The sequence below is a fragment of the Theobroma umbraticum genome, unplaced genomic scaffold (genome assembly GCF_002168275.2).
Source record: "Theobroma umbraticum cultivar Fairchild unplaced genomic scaffold, ASM216827v3 scaffold_44.0, whole genome shotgun sequence".
Taxonomy (NCBI): Eukaryota; Viridiplantae; Streptophyta; class Magnoliopsida; order Malvales; family Malvaceae; genus Theobroma; species Theobroma umbraticum.
In genome coordinates, this window is record NW_018397255.1 from 3,128,688 (window position 1) to 3,150,755 (window position 22,068).

Genomic DNA, 22,068 nt, shown 5'->3' on the forward strand with positions numbered 1-22,068 from the left:
GGTCTGTCACAAATTCTGGGACCAGGCATTGGCCCTACTGCATTTGGATCAACTCCAAACGAAGTTTCATGCAGAATTCCCACGAGGGTCCCCATAGATCCTCCCATACCAGCAAGACAAGAGAATGGACCCACATGACTCTGGCAAAATGATAACATTCTTTTAGGCTTTAAAGTTTAGAATTCACGAAAGAACTGAATATAAGTAGCTAGGAATCCGACAGCTTTCTTCCACTGCATAAATTTCCTAAACTATTACTTGAAAAGAGAGTGAAGAAACAATCATATTTTAGTTTCTATCAGTTCACCACCACAAACAAAAATTCAATGGCTCTGTCCCTTAACCTTCCAACTCTTCCCAATTTGTACTGCAATGAAGCAGCAAGCGAAATTGTCTCCTTGGAAGCTGATGATGATGATGATTGTGGAAGCGTTACTTTTGCATCTTCACATTCCTTCATGGACTATGATGATGATTCTTTAATTAATATGTTCGATTCAGAGGTTGGTCAAATGCTGGAATCTAAGGTTGTTTCAAGATTTTATGATCTTCCTGATATTGTGACTGCTCGTCAAGAGGCTGTCCAATGGATTTTAAAGGTACCACTTCTCTTAGAATTTCTTCTGTCCTTTGTTTTCTTCTAGTCATAATGCAATTCTTCGAAACCTTTCAGGTGCACTCTTTCTACAGGTTTAGGCCTGAAACTGCTTATCTTTCTATAAACTACTTGGACCGTTTCCTCTCAGCTCGAGCTTTGCCGGTACTTTGTAGACCTTGGTGATCGTCAATATTTTTGTTTGCTTCAATCAAATTATTATTTAAGAGTTGAAGATTATTTACTCCTCTGCTTTGATTGGCTTTTGACGTTCATGTGTAGCAGGGGAAAGTGTGGCCTATGCAGCTTTTATCAGTGGCATGCGTTTCTCTAGCAGCAAAAATGGAGGAAACAACAGTTCCCTTTCTCCTAGACTTGCAAATACTAAAACCCAGATTCTTGTTTAAGCCCAAAACCGTCCAAAGAATGGAGCTTTTGGTCATGAACACTCTAAAATGGCGATTGCGCACCATTACTCCTTTAGATTTTGTACATTATTTCATTTCAAGGATTTCATGTATCCATAAAACCCAACAAAACAGCCTGTCTCACGTTTTTTCCTGTGCCTCTGATCTCATAATTGGTACATGTAAAGGTAATTCCTTGCCAGTCTAAAAACACTTAAAATCTCTTCAATTTGCTTTCCCTTTCTTCTTTCTCTGATCATAGTTTGTGTTGATCATTTTAGCAGCCATTGATTCCTTGGATTATCCTCCATCAGCAATTGCAGCAGCCGTGGCACTATGGCTGACTGATCACAGAGTTGATGACCAGAGTTTGGGTTTCTTGCACAATAGAGTGAACAAGGTAAGACAGACCCAGTCTGATGGTATCTTTTTTTTGTATGTTTCCACTTTTCCAAGAATTCTGACTCACTGGTATAACTTTTCGTGACAATAATTGCAGGAGATTGTGAAGAAGATTTACAACACCATTCAGAGAAAAATTTCTGGTTTGCCTCATATCAATCATCAAAAATTGGAGTCACTGCCACCAAGTCCCACCGGTGTGCTCGATGCTGCTATCTAAGAAAGCTGCAAGATTGGCAACAAGGATATGAACTCAAGCAATAAGTCAATTGCCAAATATATAGGCGCTGAGAGCTTGAGATGTTTGATTAAGTTACTGATCAAGGAGAGAAAATGTGTTTTGGTTTGTAATTCTATGCAATTCCTTACAAAGTGTCCATGATTTCCTTTTTCCTTCCTTCCTTCTTTCTTTTTTGGTGTGTTATTTGGCAATGGCAAAGTGATTGCGATTTCTGAGGAAGTTTTTTACAGATTTGACTTTCCCTTGATGGATTTTCTATTTTCATATGAAAATATCTTTGTCATAATAATAGTAGTGTATATTTAAAAGATAAAAAAAGTTAAAACTTCTAATTATTTGTCTCTTAAATTATATGTATAAGAAAACAAAAGGGGTGATGGGAAAACTTTGTAATATCATAAAATCTTCATGGGACTTTCAATCCAATAAAATTATGTCTTGCATTTAATCTAAAACCATAGGAGTCTGGATTAGTGGATATCATAATCACTAATTGGTATATACTATGATTATAATAATCATAGGAGTGACAAACTCAAACTCTTCATTTCTGTCAAAACCATTGGTGCTTGACTGATTAAATATTCTTTTTTACAAGTGCTAGAATATTTGAGTAGAATCATTTTGATTGCCTGAAGAAAAGTATGAGATTGGAAAATTGGGAATTATTAGACTTTTCTTGGTACAACAAAGAACACTAAAAGGCTTTTGATTATTAAAGAGTTAAAGTTTTGAATAATTATCAAATCTTGACTTTTAAATAAACTATTGAAAAAAGAAAAAAAAAAAACGACAGATGAAAGTTTGGTTTTTTTGATGGCATCATTACAACTTACAAATCACTTGAACCTCATCCTTATCTTTCTAACACTTCGACAGGAAATTAATGGAGTAACAAAAAACAGAGGGAATAATTAGGAAGGATCGTGGGTACCCAGAAAGAGTAAAGGAAAGGCTCCTTTTTCGTGTCTTGGTTTGGCTATCTTATGAGGGGCCGACACCACTTATCTAATGAGGAGGAATATCGGTGCGATCAAGGAAGCTTCTCTTGCCGCCATTATAACAATATACTCCATTGGGCTTCACTTTCCTAGCCATTTTCTACTACTTTTCCCATATTCATATGTATGAATCATAAGAATGTTCACATGTTCCAAATCAGTTTTATATAGTACAATTATTATCACTATTCATACGTAAAAAGTCTATGATTAATTGATGAATGATTATATATCACTCATATGAAGTATAAATTAATGATGATAAGAGAAATATTTTAGTTGATTGCATCAAAGTAATGGGAAAATTTTTGGAAGATAAAGTGATGACATTGCCAAGAATGGTGAAAGAGACAGGATACAAATCCAAGACCAAGAACAGGTCTTGACCATCTAATCTGATCTTATTTTTAGTAATAACCGGTGAAATTAACCAAAACCTTGGAATATCCCGCTTTGATCATTACAAGAAACACCACCTTGTGCAACTAACAATGAATACTTCCCAATTTATATCAATGGTTTAAAGTTAGTTATGTTATTAATTATAGTAATAAAGTAAATTATTAATCCTATATTAATTTGTAGGCTAGATTTTTCTCCAATTGGTTTTGGACTTGTCAAAGATTCATGGCTGGCTTGGTTTGCTTGTTTCTTTCTAACTTGTGTTTTTTTCTCTTTGAATAAACTTAACTTTTGTTTCGCTGTACATATTGGATTTAGTCATTGAGATTTATCCCAAAGGTTTTCTCTCTCATTCCAAGCTTATTCCATTTTTTTCCCATTGTTTTTTAGTACAAACTTTTCATTCTTTTTCAGAGAAAACCCAAAAGCTAACTCACCCATAATTAGAAGAAATGGTTTGGACCACTCACAACCCCTGCCCATCCTATAATTCACTTATCTTTCTAAACTGGCCCAGGTTTCTTCACCAGCTTGTTGGGAAATGCAATAATAACGAACCATGCAATTATCAAATGGTAATTAGAGAGATGAAGTCAATTAAAAACACAAAAGAAGGAATTCAGCATTAATTTATTTACTGCTTGTGCAATGAAAGGATTAAAGTTTAACCATTATCTTCACTTTAATTCTAAGGTTTAGGTAAATCCTCCACTTTTATGCCAAATGATGCACGTAGCTGCCGATGTTGAAATTACTTGCTTCAAAGCAGAGTTCACTATCTATCTCCCATCCACCAATGTCTCCCCCGACTCTATTATTGACCCATTCTTTAGTTTTTGTTTAGTCCATTAATATAATATTTAAGGATTTAACAAGTAACCTTCTAATTTTTATTGACATAAAGTAATATATATATATATATATATATATATATGCTCATTTTACAAATTTATAAGTATTTATTCTGTAATTTATAAAAAATATAAACTATTATCCGTATGCAACAAACAAGGCTCACATAGGCACATAATGAGGATTTAATAGTGTAACTACCTAAAATAATTCAACATCACATAATGTTCGTTCAATGCTTAAGCTTTATTTTCATCTGCTTAGAAATTTAAAAGTCCAATCAACAAAATTACATCCCAATGGAATTGGGCTTCCAAAGTTGTTGGGGGTGTTACTGCAAAATCCTAAAAAGTACGAGGGGTCCACCACAAAAACAATAAAAATATCCAAGCTTCGTTTTACAATTACTGCTACTTTTATCCTGTTTTATTGATCTGACATTTTGATCCTCCGTAATTGCCTTCGGTATCTCCGCATCTCTCTAACGAATCTGCTTCTTTATTTCTTTATTTTTTCTTTCTTCTTGACTCTGTGTCATTTAAATAAGTAAGGTTGAATTCTTTAACTACCTAACACATTTCTCCTTTGTTTTCTGGGGAAGTGACGTTGCCCCTGCCCCTGCGTAAGATTTTAGCGGTTTGGTTTTCTCGTATTTTCCTTCGAGTTTCTTTGTCTTGTTCATTTTGATCATTGAAAGCTAGCTTTGGGGTGTCTGTCTTCATCTCTGTTTATTTATTTTTGTTTGTTTAGAGATCTCCGCCTGAGAATTCTCTTTTTATCGAAGGATCCTCATCTGGGTATTCATTCTCAGCTGGTGATTCTTCAAAATTTCTTCATTTTCAGGTACCCTTTTCTCTCTATAGTTAATTTCTTGGGTCTTGTTTTTTTCTTTTTATAAATTAGAGACTTGGATAAAAGATTTTTATCTTTAATGAAAGATATTTTGGTTACCTTAATTAAATGGATTGTGGGTTGTTTGTAGTTGATAAATTGTTATTTGGTTGAAAGCAGAAAGATGGGCCGTGTGCAACAAGTTTGTGAAGATACAAATATGACGGTTGAAACAACGGAGAAGCGCAAAGTGAGTTATTCAAAGGAAGGGAAAGGGAAGAGATTGTGGAAAAAAGTAAAGTATCAGCTGGTAGAGTACCACTCATTGCCCGGATATTTGAGGGACAATGAGTATATTGTGGGCCATTATAGATCAGAATGGCCAATGAAGCAAGTTTTGCTTAGCATCTTCAAAATTCACAACGAGACTTTAAATGTTTGGACGTAAGGTTTCTTTGCTTGCTAAGCACTACCTCCTTTAATTTTTGGCAAATGTGAACAGTCCTCAGGGTAATTGTAAGGCCATGTTTAATGAAAAAAATTTCATCTTTAATACAGTAGTTGGCTGTGAATGGGCTGATTTTATTTCTCTTGCATTGAGTGGAAATACTTCTTCAGTTAAAAAATAAAAACCTTAATCAGTGCCCAAAGATCACTTACTTTTTGGTTGGTCGTATCTAGATTTCATTGGATTCTTTTCATGTTTTAAGAAGATTGTTTATTGTATTCTTGCTTTTATGTTGAGTGAAAGATGTGTCATAAATAAGAACATTTGTTATACGTAGATGTGCCAAGGAATTAATTAGCTGTGTTTTAACCTTTCTGTTTAGAATTGGAAAGAGAAGAATTAGAAATATAGGGAAGAAATGTAATCATGTGTCAATTTGTGAAGTACTTTTCATGGTGTTATCAAGTGAATATTACTCTTTATTTCTTCGATATTGTAGTCCATGTTTCTGAGATGACTGTTGCTTTATAGATCATAGATTAATATGTTGTCACTTGCACTATAATTTGACGAGTATGACCATTACCTTTTACAGGCATTTGATTGGGTTCTTCATTTTCCTTTCTCTTACCATATACACTGCAACGAAGGTTCCAAAGGTTGTTGATCTTCACTCTCTGCAGCATATTCCTGATGTATTGAGAAAGGCTGATTTACACAAACTACAGTCAGAACTAATCACATGCCTGCCTTCCTTGCCAAACATGCCCAATTTGCACAAACTTCGAGAGGAGTTAAAGACTAGTCTTCCTTCAATGGATTTTATTCCATCACTCTCCGGTTGGCATGTTGTGGAACTTCTGTATAACTGTTTACCTGAGTGTTTCTCCAGTGGGAATCACTCCGATGTTTGTGTTCTGGTAATGCTTCATATCCTCAACAAGCTATTTCATAATCTTAAGATTTTGCGTAATTCAAAAATTAGGATATTTTGCTGTCTTCTAATCACTAGCTGGTCACCTGAGCAGTGTTAAATTTTTTTTTCTGGTGCTTAATCCCTGCTGATATATTTGCAGAATTTCAACATTTCCTCTTGTTCTGTAATCTGCTTAATTGTCTCAATGCAACTAATTTTGGAATAACTTGGCTGACATTTCTTTTTATTGTTTTGATTTATTCTTAAATATCAAATTATATGGTGTTTTACAATGTTTCTGATGTCATGCCTTTATTTTTTCAACATTTGATCGTTAATATTGGAGTTTGGTCTTGTTTTCTCAATAGCATTAGGTTAAGATGCTGTTAATTTCATCTTTGGCTGGTCTGATGGATTCAGTTACAAGGTAAAAAGAGGAGCAAAAAGGGAGAGGTTTTTGTCAGGAGACAGCGGAAATATTATATAGATAAAAGAGATAAAGTCTCAGCTTGTTTTACCATTTGAAGCCAAGGGGGAGCAGTCCAAAAAACTGTCCATAAATTTATTCATTAGTACTAATTGTTATGAGGATCCAAAAGTTGTTAGGAGACAGCTTATATATTATATTGATAAAAGAGAACAAAATCTGAGTTTGTCTTACAGTTTGAGCCGAGGATGAGCGGTTCAGTAAACTGTTGATAAATTTAGTAGTTAGTAAATGTTACAAGGATTCTAAAGTTGAGAAGTAAAAGGTTGGAGGAAATGAATTAAGATAATGAGTGCCATTTTTAAGTGATGAGTGATTTAGAGGATTTGGCCAGAATTTAATGACAGCATGTTTAGCAGAGGATCTAATAGCCCATTAGTTGGAATTCTGGGGGATGAAGAAGGCCTTAACTAAATATTGCTAGCTTTTACACTGGAAACTGCCAGCAAGTTTTACAGCCTCCAGATGGGTAGGGTGGGGGGATAGGGGTGTACTTGCCATGAGAACCTGACTCTGTATGCCCTTGTTTAAAACTTTCAGCAGTTTCTCATGGGTTACTGAATGCCAACAAGCCAAGGGCCTATGGCTATGGGCATAAACTAAGTCTTTTTGTCTGAGCAAACAATTTGCTGAAAAAGTAACTCTAGAACCTTTTTAAACAACACCATTTCCGTGCTTTAAGCTCACCATGTGGAATTTTAATTATGAATTAGATGGCATGAGGATTGTTTAGCAAGTGTCCCTGCAATGTGGAATCAACTGCTCCAATGGTGATAGTTCAATAGTGTTTTTTAACTATAGGCACTAGTTTTTTAGTCCATGATTACATAATGCATATAGTTTTAAGAGAAATGTACTTAAACGAGCATTTCATGTGTCATCTTCAGCTTCCTGGGAAGACTGGTATCTCTATAATTGCATTGTAGAAAGTTAAAGTAGTAGATAATTATTCTTTTTAATTGTTAGTGATTGACTTGATTTTTACATCTTTGGAGCTTCTTGCAGCTGATACTTTTTCTGTGATATTTCTGATTGCAGCAAAGTGTGAAGGAGGATGTGGCAAACATAATAGCACCCTTGATGGGGAGACCAATAACACGATGGCCATTTTTTGCCTTCTTGGTTGGTGCAATGTTTTGCTTGCTAGCTAGCAGCACATGCCACCTCCTTTCTTGCCACTCTGAGCGCCTATCATACATCATGCTCAGGCTAGATTATGCTGGGATTGCAGCTCTCATATCTACTTCCTTCTACCCTCCTGTGTATTACTCCTTCATGTGTGACCCATTCTTCTGTAACCTCTATTTGGGATTCATAACCATCTTGGGAATCGCAACAATATTGTTTTCCTTATTACCAGTGTTTCAGAATCCCGAGTTTCGTACTATTCGTGCATCACTCTTCTTTGGCATGGGCATGTCTGGGATTGCGCCTATTCTTCACAAGCTTTTCTTGTTTTGGAACCAGCCTGAGGCACTTCACACAACCGGGTATGAGGTTTTGATGGGGCTTTTCTATGGTATTGGAGCTTTGGTCTATGCCACAAGGATTCCTGAGCGGTGGAAGCCTGGTAAATTTGACATTGCTGGGCACAGCCACCAACTTTTTCACATCTTGGTTGTGGCTGGGGCATACACTCATTATCGTGCAGGATTGGTTTACCTCAAATGGCGGGATCTAAATGGCTGTTAAAGAAGTGTTACTAGACAATAATTGGTTAGTGAAGGAGTTCCTCTGTTTTTAAGTTCTTTCTAGTTGGACAGAGGTAGGTGTGCCACATATGGATGCAATGGGAATATGTTGTAACCCATTGTCACAAATCGCAATGTATATTCGATCATAAATCTGTTGTCTTAAAGTCAAGAACGATCCAGTTTTAACATAAATATGTAATATAAAAGTCTAAATGCTTGTAAGTTTCTTGCAAATCAACTATGGTAGGGTCATAAGTTGCTTTGGGACGGACACCAGAGCCTTGTTCATGTTTCTGAGCTTCTAAAAATTGAATTCCCTCGGCGTTCATAAATGGGTGAAATTTGAGCTGAATGCCTACCAATGTTGTGTAAAGCGATAAGGATGTACCAAAGTGATGGATTAGAAGAAAATCAAAGAAACAAGCCTGCTTTTGTTGAGAGTTGAACCCAAGACCTCCCGCTTACTAAACGGGTGCTCTAACCAACTGAGCCACGAAAGCCCCCCACTTATCAGGCAAACTATAATTATTTTCAAAAAATTTTATTGGGGCCTAATTGTCAGAGGCTCACATGAGGGGACCCTAGTATGGTCCGAACCGTTGCTGTCTCTGCAGGTAGCTCTTAGGAACGTCATCTTCACTCTGTACTTCAGTTGGGGAGCACTCACAATTGCAACGTAACATGCTCTCCTTGCAACGCCAACATAAGGTGACAAAATACTTTATTTTAAAATTTTAAATTTGAAATTGCAAAATTATTACATCGTGGGCGTTTTGTTTGAAACATTTTTTACTGGTATCAGTTAGTTCTACTACCAATGATGATGAATTTAACTCTGTAATCATTTCAAACAAAAGGGTATTCTTGTTGGATACCAAGAAAAAAATTTCGCTCCTTTGTGAGTAATCTTATGTAAAGGTGTGTATTATTGGCACCAGCATGACAGACAAATATTTAATTCGCCCAAAATCCTAAGATATGCGCAGCAAGGAATTCCAGCCTCAAATTATGGTATTTTCTGGTAGGCCCCGGGAGAAATTGATTTTTACACCTTGATTTTCTAATAACGTTTAAATCAAGTTTAAGTTGTTCAAATCAAGGCATCGATCAAAAGTTTTACTATCAAAGCAAATCTCTCTGCTTCTAATGAATGCTTATATTACATTGTATAAGATCAATTATTCGATGACACACTCGTTAATTAGATGCGGAAATAGGCCAAAAATATTAAAAATTGAGAGTTTTTGGTACAAAAAGTCACACTCAACAGCCCGGTCTCCTCGTCTTATCTGTCATAAGTCCAAAGGTTACTGTCTCAGAATTCATTATATTCTTTTAATAATATATTTGTAATATTTTATTTTGTTTTATTGGGGGTCCAGGTCCAGATCTGAGATTGATGCTTGCAAAATTCTGTTGAGAACATGCAAGTAAAGCGTCCTCCAATCTCGTGCCTTTCCGCCATTCGCCCATAATCCTTCTTTAAACCCTAAGTACAAAATTAAAAAGACAATTAAACGGAAATAACGGACAATTTGCAGCCCAAAGAGTCCAACGTGAAAAATCCCAGTCCAGTCCAAACTGTCGGCACCCTAAATTTCACGTGTCAACCTCCCACGTGTTCTCAAGCCGCGGTTCACGCCCCGCTTTCCTCTGCTTTACAGCCCGCGCATTTTAGCATCCCCGGTGCACCGAAACCGACGCTACTTCACTTTTAAAGAGCAAAGCGGAAACAGTAAGGACAGTGTCCGCTCCATTGTCTTCATTAATGACCCAGCCAAATTTGGACGTCCAATTTTTGGCCTTACTTCCTGTCTTCTCTTCAAACCATTAGAAACAAATCTCGTCAACTAACAAACATTAAACCTCAAAACCCACACGCAAAAAATTTTTAAAAATGGTGTCTCCTGAGTTATCTCACTTCCAATCTTCTCCCATGGCAAAACCGCGAAACCGACCGTTTTGGTGTCTGTCCGATGGCTTTCTTTTCTTTGGTGGTGCTTGTTTAGCTCTTTTGTTAGTATGGTCATTTTGGTCATTTTTCACTCCAACTCCCTACTTCGACCCCACCATGACCGAGCCGGCGTCCAAGTTGAGGAAGAATCCGGTCGACTGCATGGAAAGTGGGTTCGGAGTTAACCTAAAGTCCGACCCGAAAGAGCCGACCTTTTACGACGATCCAGAGATGAGTTACTCTTTAGAAAAGCCGGTGAAAGATTGGGATGAAAAACGGAAAGAGTGGCTAAAGCATCACCCCTCGTTCGCCGCCGAAGCACGTGAAAGAATCGTGCTTGTAACTGGGTCCCAACCAAAGGCGTGTAAGAATCCCATTGGTGATCATTTACTCTTACGTTTTTTCAAGAACAAGGTCGATTACTGTAGAATCCACGGCTACGATATTTTTTATAACAACTTGTTATTACACCCCAAAATGAATTCCTATTGGGCAAAGTTACCGGTCGTTAAAGCAGCCATGTTGGCTCACCCCGAAGCTGAGTGGATCTGGTGGGTTGACTCCGACGCGGCGTTTACCGACATGGAGTTTAAGTTACCGTTAGAAAGGTATAAAAACCATAACATGGTTGTTCATGGTTGGCCTAAGTTGATTTATCAAAGTAAAAGTTGGACCAGTTTAAATGCTGGGGTTTTTCTGCTTAGGAATTGCCAATGGTCTATGGATTTGATTAATACTTGGTCTAGCATGGGTCCGATGAGTAAGGATTATGTTAAATGGGGTCAGATTCAAAGATCAACGTTCAAAGACAAGCTTTTCCCGGAATCTGATGATCAGTCGGCGCTGATTTATTTGCTTTACAAAGAAAAAGAGAAGTATTATGATCATATTTATTTAGAAGGTGAATTTTACCTTGAAGGGTATTGGGTGGAGATTGTTGGAGGCTATGAAAATTCTACGGAGAGGTATTTGGAAATAGAGAGAGGGGCGCCTAAGTTGAGGAGGAGACATGCAGAGAAAGTGAGCGAGCAATACGCTGCGTTTAGGGAAGAGTTTCTGAAGGAAGCTGGGAATGGGAAAGGAAGTTGGAGGAGACCGCTTATCACGCATTTCACGGGGTGTCAGCCTTGTAGTGGGGACCACAATCAGATGTATGCTGGTGAAACTTGTTGGAATGGGATGGTGAAAGCTTTGAATTTTGCTGATAATCAGGTTTTGCGTAAGTATGGGTTCGTGCGCCCGGATCTACGGGACTCCTCCACTGTTATTGAAGTTCCTTATGACTACCCTGCTGATGAGGGTCCCTGGTAAAACAAAACAAAGCAAAAAAAAAAAAGAAGGTAGTGTGATTTCTATTATTATTTTATGACACAGAGATTTGATTGTTATTTGCTTTCTTCTTTTTTAGCTATACATGTTAAAAGTGTTTACTTTTACTTACCATTTTTTGAGAAGGTGGGGGGCTTTGAAGTCTTGAAGTAATGCATGATTGAGGGATGGTATTGTTTACTTTTATGATGGAGGAATGATGTTGGTGTTGGGTAGGTGGGGATTTTGGAGGATTTGGGAATTAAAGAATGGTGGAGGGATGGTTTTGCCTGGTACTAAGACTTGCTTTTGACTAAATTATGGGGCTTTTTGCAAGCATGAAAGGGACTGAAGATATTCTCTTCCCTTCACCAAATCAGTTCTTAGTTGAACTCATTTTTCAAATACTTCTTATGTTTGGTTTGGTAGAGACCTTTAAAGAATTCTTTTGAGTTAGGTAGAATTTTTATGTATGCCACGCCTTATATTCAATCTCACCTGTAATTACAGTGTTTCTAACTACTGATATTTATTTATACACATTTATTACTAGGTGTCAATTTCTTTACTGTTTGGTGGAATTACTTTGTAAAACTATACCAATTTTAATTGGATTTGCAACAAATTCATGGATTTATAACTCTGGTTTCAAATCAATCACTTCTTGTTTTGTGCAAATGGGAATTCAGAAATTTTCAAATTAATTAATTATTTCACATGCACTCTGGGGTAAGTCTTTGATTAGCTGGTTTCAGCATTAGGGTAAAAAAACAGTTGTGGTCTTTAATCTCCTTTTTGATGTTGAAAATTGAGTTTAGCTAGCTCTCTGTCTTATTCTTGTATGTCTTGTCATACAGCTTAAGTTCCACATTATTAATGGAATACATGTGTTTCAGCTTAGTACAAGAAATAAAGTTTTACATAGAGAATTGGTCACATCAGCTTGATGTCCTTTGATTGGGAAGGAGTCCATCTTCCTCATGCCTTTAGAGAATAGGTGATTCAACGATGATCTCAACACAATAATGGTCTTGTAATTGTCAGAAGCCACGATAGCAAAATTTTAGATAATCTTCAATTAATCCTGACTGTGACAGAGATGTTTTACAGCCACCGAACTTCATTTTTTTTCGGTAATTCCTAACTTTTTTTTCTATTTTGCTTGAATTGTTTATATTTGTTTTCTGTGGTTTTGCTGGTATGTTGCAATGGTACACAAGAGAAACTGATATGCCCATTTAATGTATTGAGATGAGGCTTAATCTTTGCTGGTATGTTGCTATGAACTTCATGTAATCATGTTCATATAATTTCTTTTGTTGAACAGAGAAGATAATAGCTACAGTGAATCAAGGCTTGAATCCCGGTGATCTCATGGCATAACTCCTCTGTTCATCCTTGCTAGTTACATGGGATGCAGTTGGAATGGGGAATGGGCTGCATTTGATACTGCTTGGACCGAGCTTACAGTAGTAGTTCAACTTAAGCCACGTCCAGCAGAAGTTAGTCCTTTTGGCATCGTGCTTTCGGTCCCCGACCCTGGAACTTTTCCTTTGGGCGTGATTGTTTCACTTGCTCGAGATGTATAGAGGTGCTATGAATGTTTTATTTGGTCCAGGTCTAGGGCAATATAAGAAGACATTCATTATTACATGATAGTTTGGTTGGGTATCAGCTTGTTATTATGCTCGTGTAGCATGAAACCTCCATTGATTTTGCCTTAATCACATGCAGAAATGGGGTGCCTTGTTTCCAGCGTGAAAAATCGGAACTGTTTGTGTTTTAAGACAAGTTAAAGAAAAGTGTGAACAAAGATTTGAGACGTCTAAGAAAACCAAAATATGACATGATAACTTTCAGAGCGCATGGGTTAAGTACTGGATGAGAGACGGCCACTATAGACTAAAAACTGGATAGGAAGTTCTGCCATCTTTCTTGACCAGGGAAGCCTGCGCCTAAGACAGTATCAGTCTTTTGAAGGAACAAGGTTCCTTAATTTATGATAAATATTGAGAACGCAACTTCTGCTTCGTAATAATTTTTTGTTTTCAAACCTTGTCTAGTGCTAGGATTACTATTTCCAGACTGCTTCAAATTAATGTTGCAGCACAAATTTGTTCAGGAAGCCAATCCTGCAGAAACTACCGGATAAGTAAGAGCTGGTATTCCATACAAACTCATCGCTGCACAGCACGAACTACCCAAATAACATTAGTCATGACACACAACAAACTGTAAGATGCTATGACATGCCATGTTTGAAGGGCATTAAAAAAGAAACATAATAACACAAAATCTTCAATTCTAAACCTGAAGGAACTATCAATCGTGCATGGCATCAGTATCATCTTCCCCACCATCAACCATTGCTGCTTCGTTAAACATGTATTCCTTTTGGTACTCCATCAAATACTGTGTCGATCTCCTTACATCCAGAAACAGACTGTAAACCCGAGTGATATCCTGTACTTCCACGACCTTCCCCTTCCGCTTCTGGCAATTCAATGCAGAAGCTGTGATAAGATGTATAGCATATCTCAAGGATGTCTCATGCCCAATTTTTGTCAACAGTTGTTTTGCATCTTCAGACATCTCTACATCTTCCTCTTGGCACCTGATGTCTAGAATCTTGCGAATTTCATCAGCAGAATAAGGTTGAGTAGTAATGATTAATAGTCGATCAAGAAGATCAATTGGAATTCCATGTGGGGATTTGTAGTTTGTGCCCCGGATTGTAGTTATTCCTCTGTTGGTAGCAACAACTAATATCGGGGCCATCTCATTCTCAAGAGCACGATTCAGGAAGGAAAAGCACTCAATATCAAGCATGTGCACCTCATCAATAAAGAGGACACCAGGCACAATTTCTGCCTTTCCTTCCTCCCTCCACTCAGCCACCTTTGTGTCAATTTGTTCTCTCACCTCTGCACGGATTTCACCAGTATCACCAGTGAAAAGTGCCAGAAATCCCTGTGTCCTGAAATTGAAACATAATAAGATATCAGAGGATAAACTCAGAATAGATTAATCTCGATAGTAGATAACTTAAAACTTCGTCAAAGTCCTTAAGTATAGATGGCATGTTAAGAATATCCAAAGGCAGACTCGCAAAGATAACTGGCCATATAAACATTGCGTTGGACATATGAACATCAAGCTTACCATCCACTTTTCAAGGGAGAAATTCCATGCTAGAGAGATATATTTGAACATATATAACATTCTTTATATCTTACTTATTATATCAGATCAGCCAAAGAGCTGTCACTTTACTGCTTCCATACATAAATTCTTCTCTAATAATTAAAATAATGGTAGTAATCATATTTGTTTGAACACAATGACAAAAGATAAGTATTGATAGTATAAGACAGCCATATATGTCAGGTTCATAAATATTGGCAGAGGCCAGCATGCATTCATAGTGAAGAACCAATGCCTTATGGGAGATCTGTCTTATTAGCTATTCGACTTTCTTCACCCCTTCACAGAGCTCTGAACTTGCAAAATCTCAGTTCTCAACAGCATCATGACTGGTTTGCTTTAATAATATTCAAAGATAAATAAATATATGTTGTCTGACTCATTATACATAAGACTTAGATGTTGTCTTCGTACCTGTTAATTCTTCCAAAATGTTACATATGCCTTTTTATCCAAACATAATTTTTGTTTATTTATTTATTTTTTACTTTCCGAAGCAACATAAAAGTAATAAAAGCAACAACCAAACATAGTCTAAAAGCTAAATTGTAAACATTTCAACATCTCTTAACTAATTTCAAAAGAATAAATGAGTAAACAAACAGTTCATATTTCAGTCACAGCAAAATTAAGACTCAAGTAAGGCAGCAAAGCCACAAATTTTGTTCCCAAAACCAAACTCGAATTTACCTGCTATTAATGACATCAATCTCGTGAAGCGTAACGCAATGAACAACTTCTTTCCTCTTCTGCAACTCTCCATCCGGACATTGCACGAACTTAGTTTGCGGGCCCATTGCATCGTAATCCCTGGACCTCGAAAATGACCTCCCAAGCTTCGTTATCTTCCCAGAAGCTTTATCGATAGCTATAACATCCCCACTCTGCGCTTTCTCTTTCCCTAACGCCTCAATCATCTTCGCCCCCAAATCATAAACGGTCTCCATGTCCGTCGTTTTAAGCGTCAATTTCCCCGTTTTCGAAGCCGCCCCGGAGACCGCCGGGCGGTCAATTTGGATTTCAACGACTTCGCCTTCAATTACTTCGGCTTCTTCTTTGATTCTTACTCCAATGGACTTTCGAAACGCTTGCATTAACGCTTCGGTTTTCGACATTTCGAGGGAGAAGAGTTCACTACCCGAGAGCATAGCAAAGGGAGTTTCGAGGCCTAGGGATTTGGCCATGCCCATGGCGATGGCGGTTTTACCGGTCCCAGGTTGTCCCGCTAATAAGATGGCTCGGCCAGCGATTTTGCCGTCTTTAATCATTTGGAGGATGACGCCGGCGGCTTTGCGGGCTTGGGTTTGGCCCACCATCCCCTCCGAGACGTCGCGGGCCTCCAGCGAGAAGTCAAGGCCAAGGCCGCGGATGTGAGAGTGTGCCCCTATTCGTTCTATTCGGGTCAGGTCTCGGCTCTCGGAGAGTTTTAGCTCCGCCATTGGAAGATTGAGGAAGGGGAGCTGTAGGGTTTAGGGTTTTGTGTAGAATGTGTGAAAATTGGAATGGAGCGAGCGGTGACGAAAGGGCGACGCTTCGGTTAAAGATACAAAATTCTTCTCTTTGGTTGGGGTAATATTGTAATTTGAAGATCTTTTTTAGAGTTTGGGCCTTTATAACCAGTTGGTGATGGAGCCCAACATGTGCTATGCAGCCCGACATGAGTTTTGAATTCGTGAAATATTGGGTTTCGCATCTATTAAAAGAAAGTTTGGTCGAGGAGTGTAAGAGAATAGCCTTTGTTTTTTTGAGCTTTTGAGCTTTTGTTCTCTCCCTAGCACTTAAAAATGTAAACAAAAAATAAAAAAAAATTATAAAAAATAACTTTTGTTGATAAAAGTATTTCAAAAATAATATTAAAATAAATTTAACTATTTTTAGTCATATTTAATCATGACTTGACGAAAATACTCTTAAAACTATTTCAAATAAATTAAACCATTCATCACAATTTTTCCTCATTTGTGCTTTCGATTTCTCTCTCTCAACATCCCACTTTCTCTAATTTTATCAATTTCTCTTTGCGGCATTTATCTTCTATGCTCTCGATTTCTCTTTCGCGCTTTTAAATTTCTCTTTCGCGCTTTTAAATTTCTCTTTCCAGTACTTTAAAGACACAAAACGATGATTTTGATGTGCTTGAGTAGATGACTATTTGGAGAATTTGATTTTTAGGTATTTTGGATAAAACTAAACAGTAGAAATGATCACAGATATTTGAAATAACTTTTAATCGGATCAATTCAAGATCTAAACATCAATAAACTCAAAATTTTAAAATTTATTAACCTAGGTTTTCAATAAATTTTTTTTTCTATTTTTACTCAAAATAGGCGTTTTAGATAAGAAAATTTGTGTTTTGATTTATAAAAACATGTTAGAAACACTTTAATCGGTGCTAAATTATCAAAAAATAAAAAAAAAATAAAGAGAGTTGAGAAGATTTGAAGTTTTGATTTGTAAGTAACAACAGTTTAGACATTAAAGTGTAACAAAATGTTTTTGAATATGACATGTAACAATAATATTTTTCAACATGGTGTGTAATAATAGTATTTTTTTTCAACATGACGTGTAATAACTTTTTTTTAACTATAGCGCATAACATGTTTTTTTTTTAATATGACTTGTAACAACTTAACCATGACGTGTCACACGTTTTTGTATATGACGTGTAACAATCTAATCATGATGTGTAACATGTTTTTGTACATGACATGTAACAACCTAATCATGACATGTAACATGTTTTTGTACATGACGTGTAATATCCTAACCATGACGTGTCACACGTTTTTGTATATGAAGTGTAACAACCTAACCATAGCGTGTCACAACCTAACCATGACGTGTCACACGTTTTTGTACATGACGTGTAACAACCTAACCATGACGTGTAACATGTTTCTGTACACAATGTGCAACATCTTGACGTGTAATTTTATTAAGGATAATTTTATCCAACTTAATTAAAAATAGTTAAAATTATAAAAAAAAATTATTTTTAAAAATATTTTATTTTTAAGTATTATTTTTTAAAATACCCCTAAATAAAAATAATACTAGCACTATCTATTTTTTAGTTATAATGTAACTAGACCACAATTGGGTGAATTCATTATACCAATCATTTTGTTTCGGCGTTACTTAAAAGCCATTTGATGACAAATCTGGATGATTTCAAAAAGGTTACTACAGCATTGACAAACCCGAAGAAGAAAGAGAACAAGAAGCAGCAGCAGCTAAGCACAGATAAAAGCTCTCAAATGCTGTTTCCTGGAGAATGAACCTAAATTTCATCGGTAATTTTAAGTTAATGAATCTATTCTTTAAGTTACATTATTTTCTTTTTGTAATGCCTACAGCATTGCAGCAGTGGCAGGTGAAATATTACTTGAGTCTTCACCACACAAGGACCATCATCTGGATCATAACTCTCCATGGGAGAGGACTTCAATTCTTGATCTTGATCGCACTTCTTATTGGAGGACTTGATGCTCTTTATCTTGATCAGGTTTCTCAGTTTCAGTGGATTTCAACCCCTCCCTAGCCGTCCTCTTAGCAATTCTCCTCTGCTTCAGCTTCTTCTTGCTACCGCAACCACCCTGCTGATCGCCTGAACAAACACCCAAAGTTAATAGAGTTATATTATCTAGAAAGTGTCCATTTCCTACTCATAAGTAAATAGACCTAGTTAAAATTTTACCAGGCTTGTCATTTGAGGCAACTTGGTCCTGTACAGCATTTTCTCGAACACCTTGGGGTTCAGTCTGCAACGAGCCAACTCCATCATGTTCAGACAATGGTAACAAAGGCCCAATTATCTTTCCACGGCGGAAAGCATCTTCCTTGAGCCTTTTCTTACGAAGTCTTTTCCTTTGAGCTCTACTCAGCTTCAGAGTCTCAGCTTGACGTCCATCATCGTCGTCGTCACTCGTTGAGGAACCATTCTCTCCAAAATCATCTGCCACCCTAATGGTTACATTGCAATTTTATCAAACAACTAGAAACTAATTACTTGATGTTAATATATTAAAAAACCTGGGTTTTCAAGCTCCAAGGTAACGGCCCTCTCTGATATGATACCAGGCTTGTTTCCCTCTTCCTCTTCCCCCTCCGAGTCCGGTGGAGACGGCGGTGGATAGAGTGTTTTGAGAACCGCCTCATGGAACTTCTTTCGTTTCTCTTCACGTCCCATTTAGACTTTGCTTACCATTCACCATGTGAAAACTTAGACAGCTGGTTAATTGTTCTTTGCCTATGGAGACGTTTATAAAATTTTGGTTACGACTAGAGGATTTATTATAATAAGGTCAACAAATTTGATTTCTTACAAATTTCAATCAAGGGGATTAAATAATGACTAGGCTAATGTCCAAAAAACATAAAATCTGTAAAGAAAGATGGCTTTAGGCATTTTTCCACTTCCATGATGTGGCATTAGCTTGTTACAACATGCTTGGGATTTTCAGCTCTTAATTGATTATATTTTTCATGTCACTTATTTGATTAATGAAATTAATCTGAAATGCAAATTATGTAACAGAAGTAAAGTTTGAGATTTAGTTGTAAATTTTTAAACATTTAAGTACCAAATCAAACATTTAAAAGGTTAATGGTTCTACTAGTATTATTTATTCTCTCGTACTGGCTTAAACGCTGTAAGTGATCATTAATCCCATGAATATTCTAGAGATAAATCAATGTAGCTTTTGATGTGTAACCCATAAGTAGGGGCTGCAAATCTAAAAGAAACTGACGTGTAGGCAACTAATATCAGGAAACAGAAAAACGACACTACCGACGACAACCCATTGGACATTGATTTTGCCGTTCACAATCTTCTCTTGGTCCAATTCCTATTTATAGATACACATTTTCTCATTCTTTCAATTCATAAACTATTAACGAGTTATCCAAGGCTTTGCATAGTCTCATAATTTCTTGTCCCCTACTCTCTGAAGAGCCCAGTGGAATTAACATATGATCAATTCCTGGCCAGGGTCCCTCTCCCTCTGCTGAATCATTTTTGTTTATCACACCAAATGACATCAACTGCCTATATATATATATATATATTGTAGAAATTAGAAACCATGTTAACAGGTGAGTCACAGCCAGTAATGCTGCCCATGTTGCTGTACTGTATTTAAAACGCACTGCTAGGGATTATAAAGAAAGGAAAATATAGCAAATCTCATGAAATTTTCATGGGACTTTACCAGAATAATCATGATTAATTAGATTAGATATAAGATGGTTGCTCAAGTTTTTTACATTCTTAGGATAAGGTCCAAATTTATCATTTTTTTTAGGTGATGTATCTAATTTACCATTTATTTTTAAAGGAGTGAAATTTTATCATTGTACTTTTTTTTTGGGAGGGGAGGTGGGGGGGAATAGATGTTTTACATTCTAATCAATATGAGGAAACGGACCCCTATTACATCATACATCATAATCTCCCAGGCTCCCATAGGAGGATCATCATAAACCATGCATGTTTCATCTAATGAAAACCCCCTACTTGTTACAAAATCTGCTAACATGTTCCCTTCTCTATAAAAAATATTTTGCAAAACATTTCTTTATTTCTTCATCAAATATTCTTTTTTATTGTTAATCTTTTCTCAGTTTTGAACCAAATAAAAAAACTAAAGTGATAAAATTAAATTTGCGCTTGCTCAAAGATGAGTGATAAATTTGATTTATCACCTTGAATAAAATGGTAAATTTAGATCTTATATTCTATTTTATAGTTATAACAAATATATAGAAAAATCATAAACAAAGGAAAAACCATAGAGTACATAAGGCAACAATATAGTACATAGCTTTATTGATCAATCATTACAATATGCATGAGGTTTACAACTCTTCAAGACTAAATAGGAACTAGCTGTTGATCACAAATGTTCCTGCGAAATCCATCTCTTAAACATGGCAAAGCATTCCTTAGGCTTGAACTCTGGAGCTGTGTGACCCCCTCCCTGAAAAAACCAAACTCTATTACAAGTTATTTTCTTCAAATAGACTAAGCAATAAATAATATTATAAGAAACACAGGTACTCTTGCCTTTACAGTTGCAAATGTGAAGTTGTTTCCATATTCTCTTGAGTATCTACACAAAAAATATTCAGCAGCAAAGCATCATAAAGAAAAAGGGAATTAGATACTCCTCCACAGCACATAGACATTGAGGCTACATGGGAAACAAAATCTGATTACAGTCATTAGGCTTACCCTCCAACTTGACCATCAACAAACCATGGCCTCCAATCATCAACAATCGACAAATTCAGGGACTTAATCCATGCTTCAGTTCCCACGTACGGAACCACTGTGTCATGATCACCACTGTAAAGAAATTTATAGTCAGCACACTAGCATCAAGAGGGAAATAAAAAAGGACAGAGTATGCTAGTAAAAAACCTGTATATTAGAGCTCCGTAACCTTTTGTATTGAGATATCGATGATAGTCTACAGCAGTCTCAACATCTTTGTCATAAAGTAAGCTGCTGTTACACCTTACCCACTCCCTGACTGTTCCCTGAGAGTCAAATGTCAAGATTATATTAATCTAACTTGGCTACTTCCTTGCTTGGTGTTAAGCTTCTGTCCTTACCTGTCTGACATAGAGTGCTTTCTGGACACTGACGTCGGTTGCCCAAACCGTGCAAAGGTAACAATTGTAGTTCTGTAGCATGGTTTAAGCAATAGCTCAATTATCTAAACTAATTTACGTAAATTTATGGCAAGCGAAATAGCAAGTGGAAGACATTTACGCGACATCCGAATTGAGGGAATTCAGCTGCCACACGCAGGTAGTCTTCATGTGTTTCCAGGAAATATTTCCGATTATTTTCCAAACTATCCAATCCCTTAAAGTCAGAAGGGCAGAGAGGCTCCAGGATGTGTGGTTCGTTTGTACGGTGCACTAAAAGGCAAAAGTTGTTAAGCCAGTCAACACACAGAAATATTTCAGGAAATGATTTTAGAAGGAAATTAGAAAAAAAAAAAAGAACAGGTTCAGTTGCTTTACTACCTCTGAGATAGTTTGAAGATCTTTTGCACAATCTACATTGCTAATGTTCACTTCCACGTATTCTTCTTTACAATTCCTTTTGGCTGACTGCAAAAAATGCTCACCACCGCACAAATATATAATTTCCTTGAAGAATCACTTAGAATTAAGAGATTAGATAACTGTAAGTTTCAACATAGTTTTGGTCATCCATTAATGATTAATATCAGAAGCAGTAGAAGAAGGGTTTTGTCCAATGACCTCGAAAAGTTCATCGGAGATAAGTGCCACACGATGATAAAA

At 36.7% G+C, this 22,068-nt stretch overlaps 6 protein-coding genes and 1 non-coding gene across 12 annotated transcripts in view; 3 read left to right on the forward strand and 4 right to left on the reverse strand.

Moving 5' to 3' along the window:
- Positions 1-38: 38 nt before the first annotated feature.
- On the forward strand, positions 39-1,796 carry LOC110409520 (cyclin-D3-1-like). 2 transcript variants are annotated; one of them, XM_021418879.2, is made up of 5 exons: positions 39-599; positions 674-760; positions 878-1,190; positions 1,284-1,402; positions 1,502-1,796. In XM_021418879.2, exons 1-5 carry the CDS (start codon positions 327-329, stop codon positions 1,622-1,624), a joined length of 915 nt encoding a protein of 304 aa, XP_021274554.1. In that variant the 5' UTR covers positions 39-326; the 3' UTR covers positions 1,625-1,796. The 2 variants fall into 2 exon arrangements, with proteins under 2 accessions (XP_021274554.1, XP_021274555.1); XM_021418880.2 differs by having other exon boundaries at positions 44-599; positions 881-1,190.
- A 2,575-nt stretch (positions 1,797-4,371) lies between these two features.
- Positions 4,372-8,564, forward strand: LOC110409713 (heptahelical transmembrane protein 4-like). 4 transcript variants are annotated; one of them, XM_021419153.1, is made up of 5 exons: positions 4,372-4,522; positions 4,651-4,743; positions 4,909-5,175; positions 5,775-6,099; positions 7,621-8,564. In XM_021419153.1, exons 3-5 carry the CDS (start codon positions 4,916-4,918, stop codon positions 8,272-8,274), a joined length of 1,239 nt encoding a protein of 412 aa, XP_021274828.1. In that variant the 5' UTR covers positions 4,372-4,522; positions 4,651-4,743; positions 4,909-4,915; the 3' UTR covers positions 8,275-8,564. The 4 variants fall into 4 exon arrangements, with proteins under 4 accessions (XP_021274828.1, XP_021274825.1, XP_021274829.1 ...); XM_021419150.1 differs by having other exon boundaries at positions 4,912-5,175; XM_021419154.2 differs by having other exon boundaries at positions 4,373-4,536.
- Positions 8,565-8,702: 138 nt separating this feature from the next.
- On the reverse strand, positions 8,703-8,776 carry TRNAT-AGU (transfer RNA threonine (anticodon AGU)). Its single transcript has one exon. It is a non-coding gene; the product is annotated as a tRNA-Thr (tRNA).
- Positions 8,777-10,006: 1,230 nt separating this feature from the next.
- On the forward strand, positions 10,007-13,262 carry LOC110429507 (Galactosyl transferase GMA12/MNN10 family protein). Of its 2 annotated transcripts, XR_002444519.2 has the most exons (3): positions 10,007-11,570; positions 12,435-12,671; positions 12,866-13,262. XR_002444519.2 is itself a non-coding variant. In XM_021417834.2 (2 exons), exon 1 carries the CDS (start codon positions 10,174-10,176, stop codon positions 11,539-11,541), a length of 1,368 nt encoding a protein of 455 aa, XP_021273509.1. In that variant the 5' UTR covers positions 10,007-10,173; the 3' UTR covers positions 11,542-11,570; positions 12,866-13,262. The 2 variants fall into 2 exon arrangements, 1 of the variants encoding a protein (XP_021273509.1); XM_021417834.2 differs by lacking the exon at positions 12,435-12,671.
- Positions 12,865-16,269, reverse strand: LOC110429506 (P-loop containing nucleoside triphosphate hydrolases superfamily protein). The gene is made up of 2 exons (XM_021445580.2): positions 15,433-16,269; positions 12,865-14,515 (listed from the first exon to the last, which is right to left on the reverse strand). Exons 1-2 carry the CDS (start codon positions 16,179-16,181, stop codon positions 13,861-13,863), a joined length of 1,404 nt encoding a protein of 467 aa, XP_021301255.1. The 5' UTR covers positions 16,182-16,269; the 3' UTR covers positions 12,865-13,860.
- Positions 16,270-18,011: 1,742 nt separating this feature from the next.
- Positions 18,012-19,102, reverse strand: LOC110409669 (uncharacterized). Its single transcript, XM_021419102.2, has 3 exons — positions 18,781-19,102; positions 18,446-18,703; positions 18,012-18,355 (listed from the first exon to the last, which is right to left on the reverse strand). The coding sequence occupies exons 1-3, from the start codon at positions 18,935-18,937 to the stop codon at positions 18,219-18,221; spliced, it is 552 nt and encodes a 183-aa protein (XP_021274777.1). The 5' UTR covers positions 18,938-19,102; the 3' UTR covers positions 18,012-18,218.
- Positions 19,103-20,525: 1,423 nt separating this feature from the next.
- Positions 20,526-22,068, reverse strand: part of LOC110409548 (serine carboxypeptidase-like 17) — an 8,991-nt gene continuing 7,448 nt past the window's right edge. Inside the window, exons 7-14 of the mRNA XM_089782408.1 lie at positions 22,027-22,068; positions 21,765-21,873; positions 21,527-21,660; positions 21,367-21,438; positions 21,173-21,291; positions 20,984-21,097; positions 20,816-20,861; positions 20,526-20,729 (exon numbers count right to left, since the gene is read on the reverse strand). The exon at positions 22,027-22,068 is cut by the window's right edge and continues 60 nt beyond it. Of these exons, the coding sequence (XP_089638534.1) occupies positions 20,646-20,729; positions 20,816-20,861; positions 20,984-21,097; positions 21,173-21,291; positions 21,367-21,438; positions 21,527-21,660; positions 21,765-21,873; positions 22,027-22,068 (720 nt within the window). The 3' untranslated portion in view covers positions 20,526-20,645. The remainder of the gene's footprint in view (positions 20,730-20,815; positions 20,862-20,983; positions 21,098-21,172; positions 21,292-21,366; positions 21,439-21,526; positions 21,661-21,764; positions 21,874-22,026) is intronic.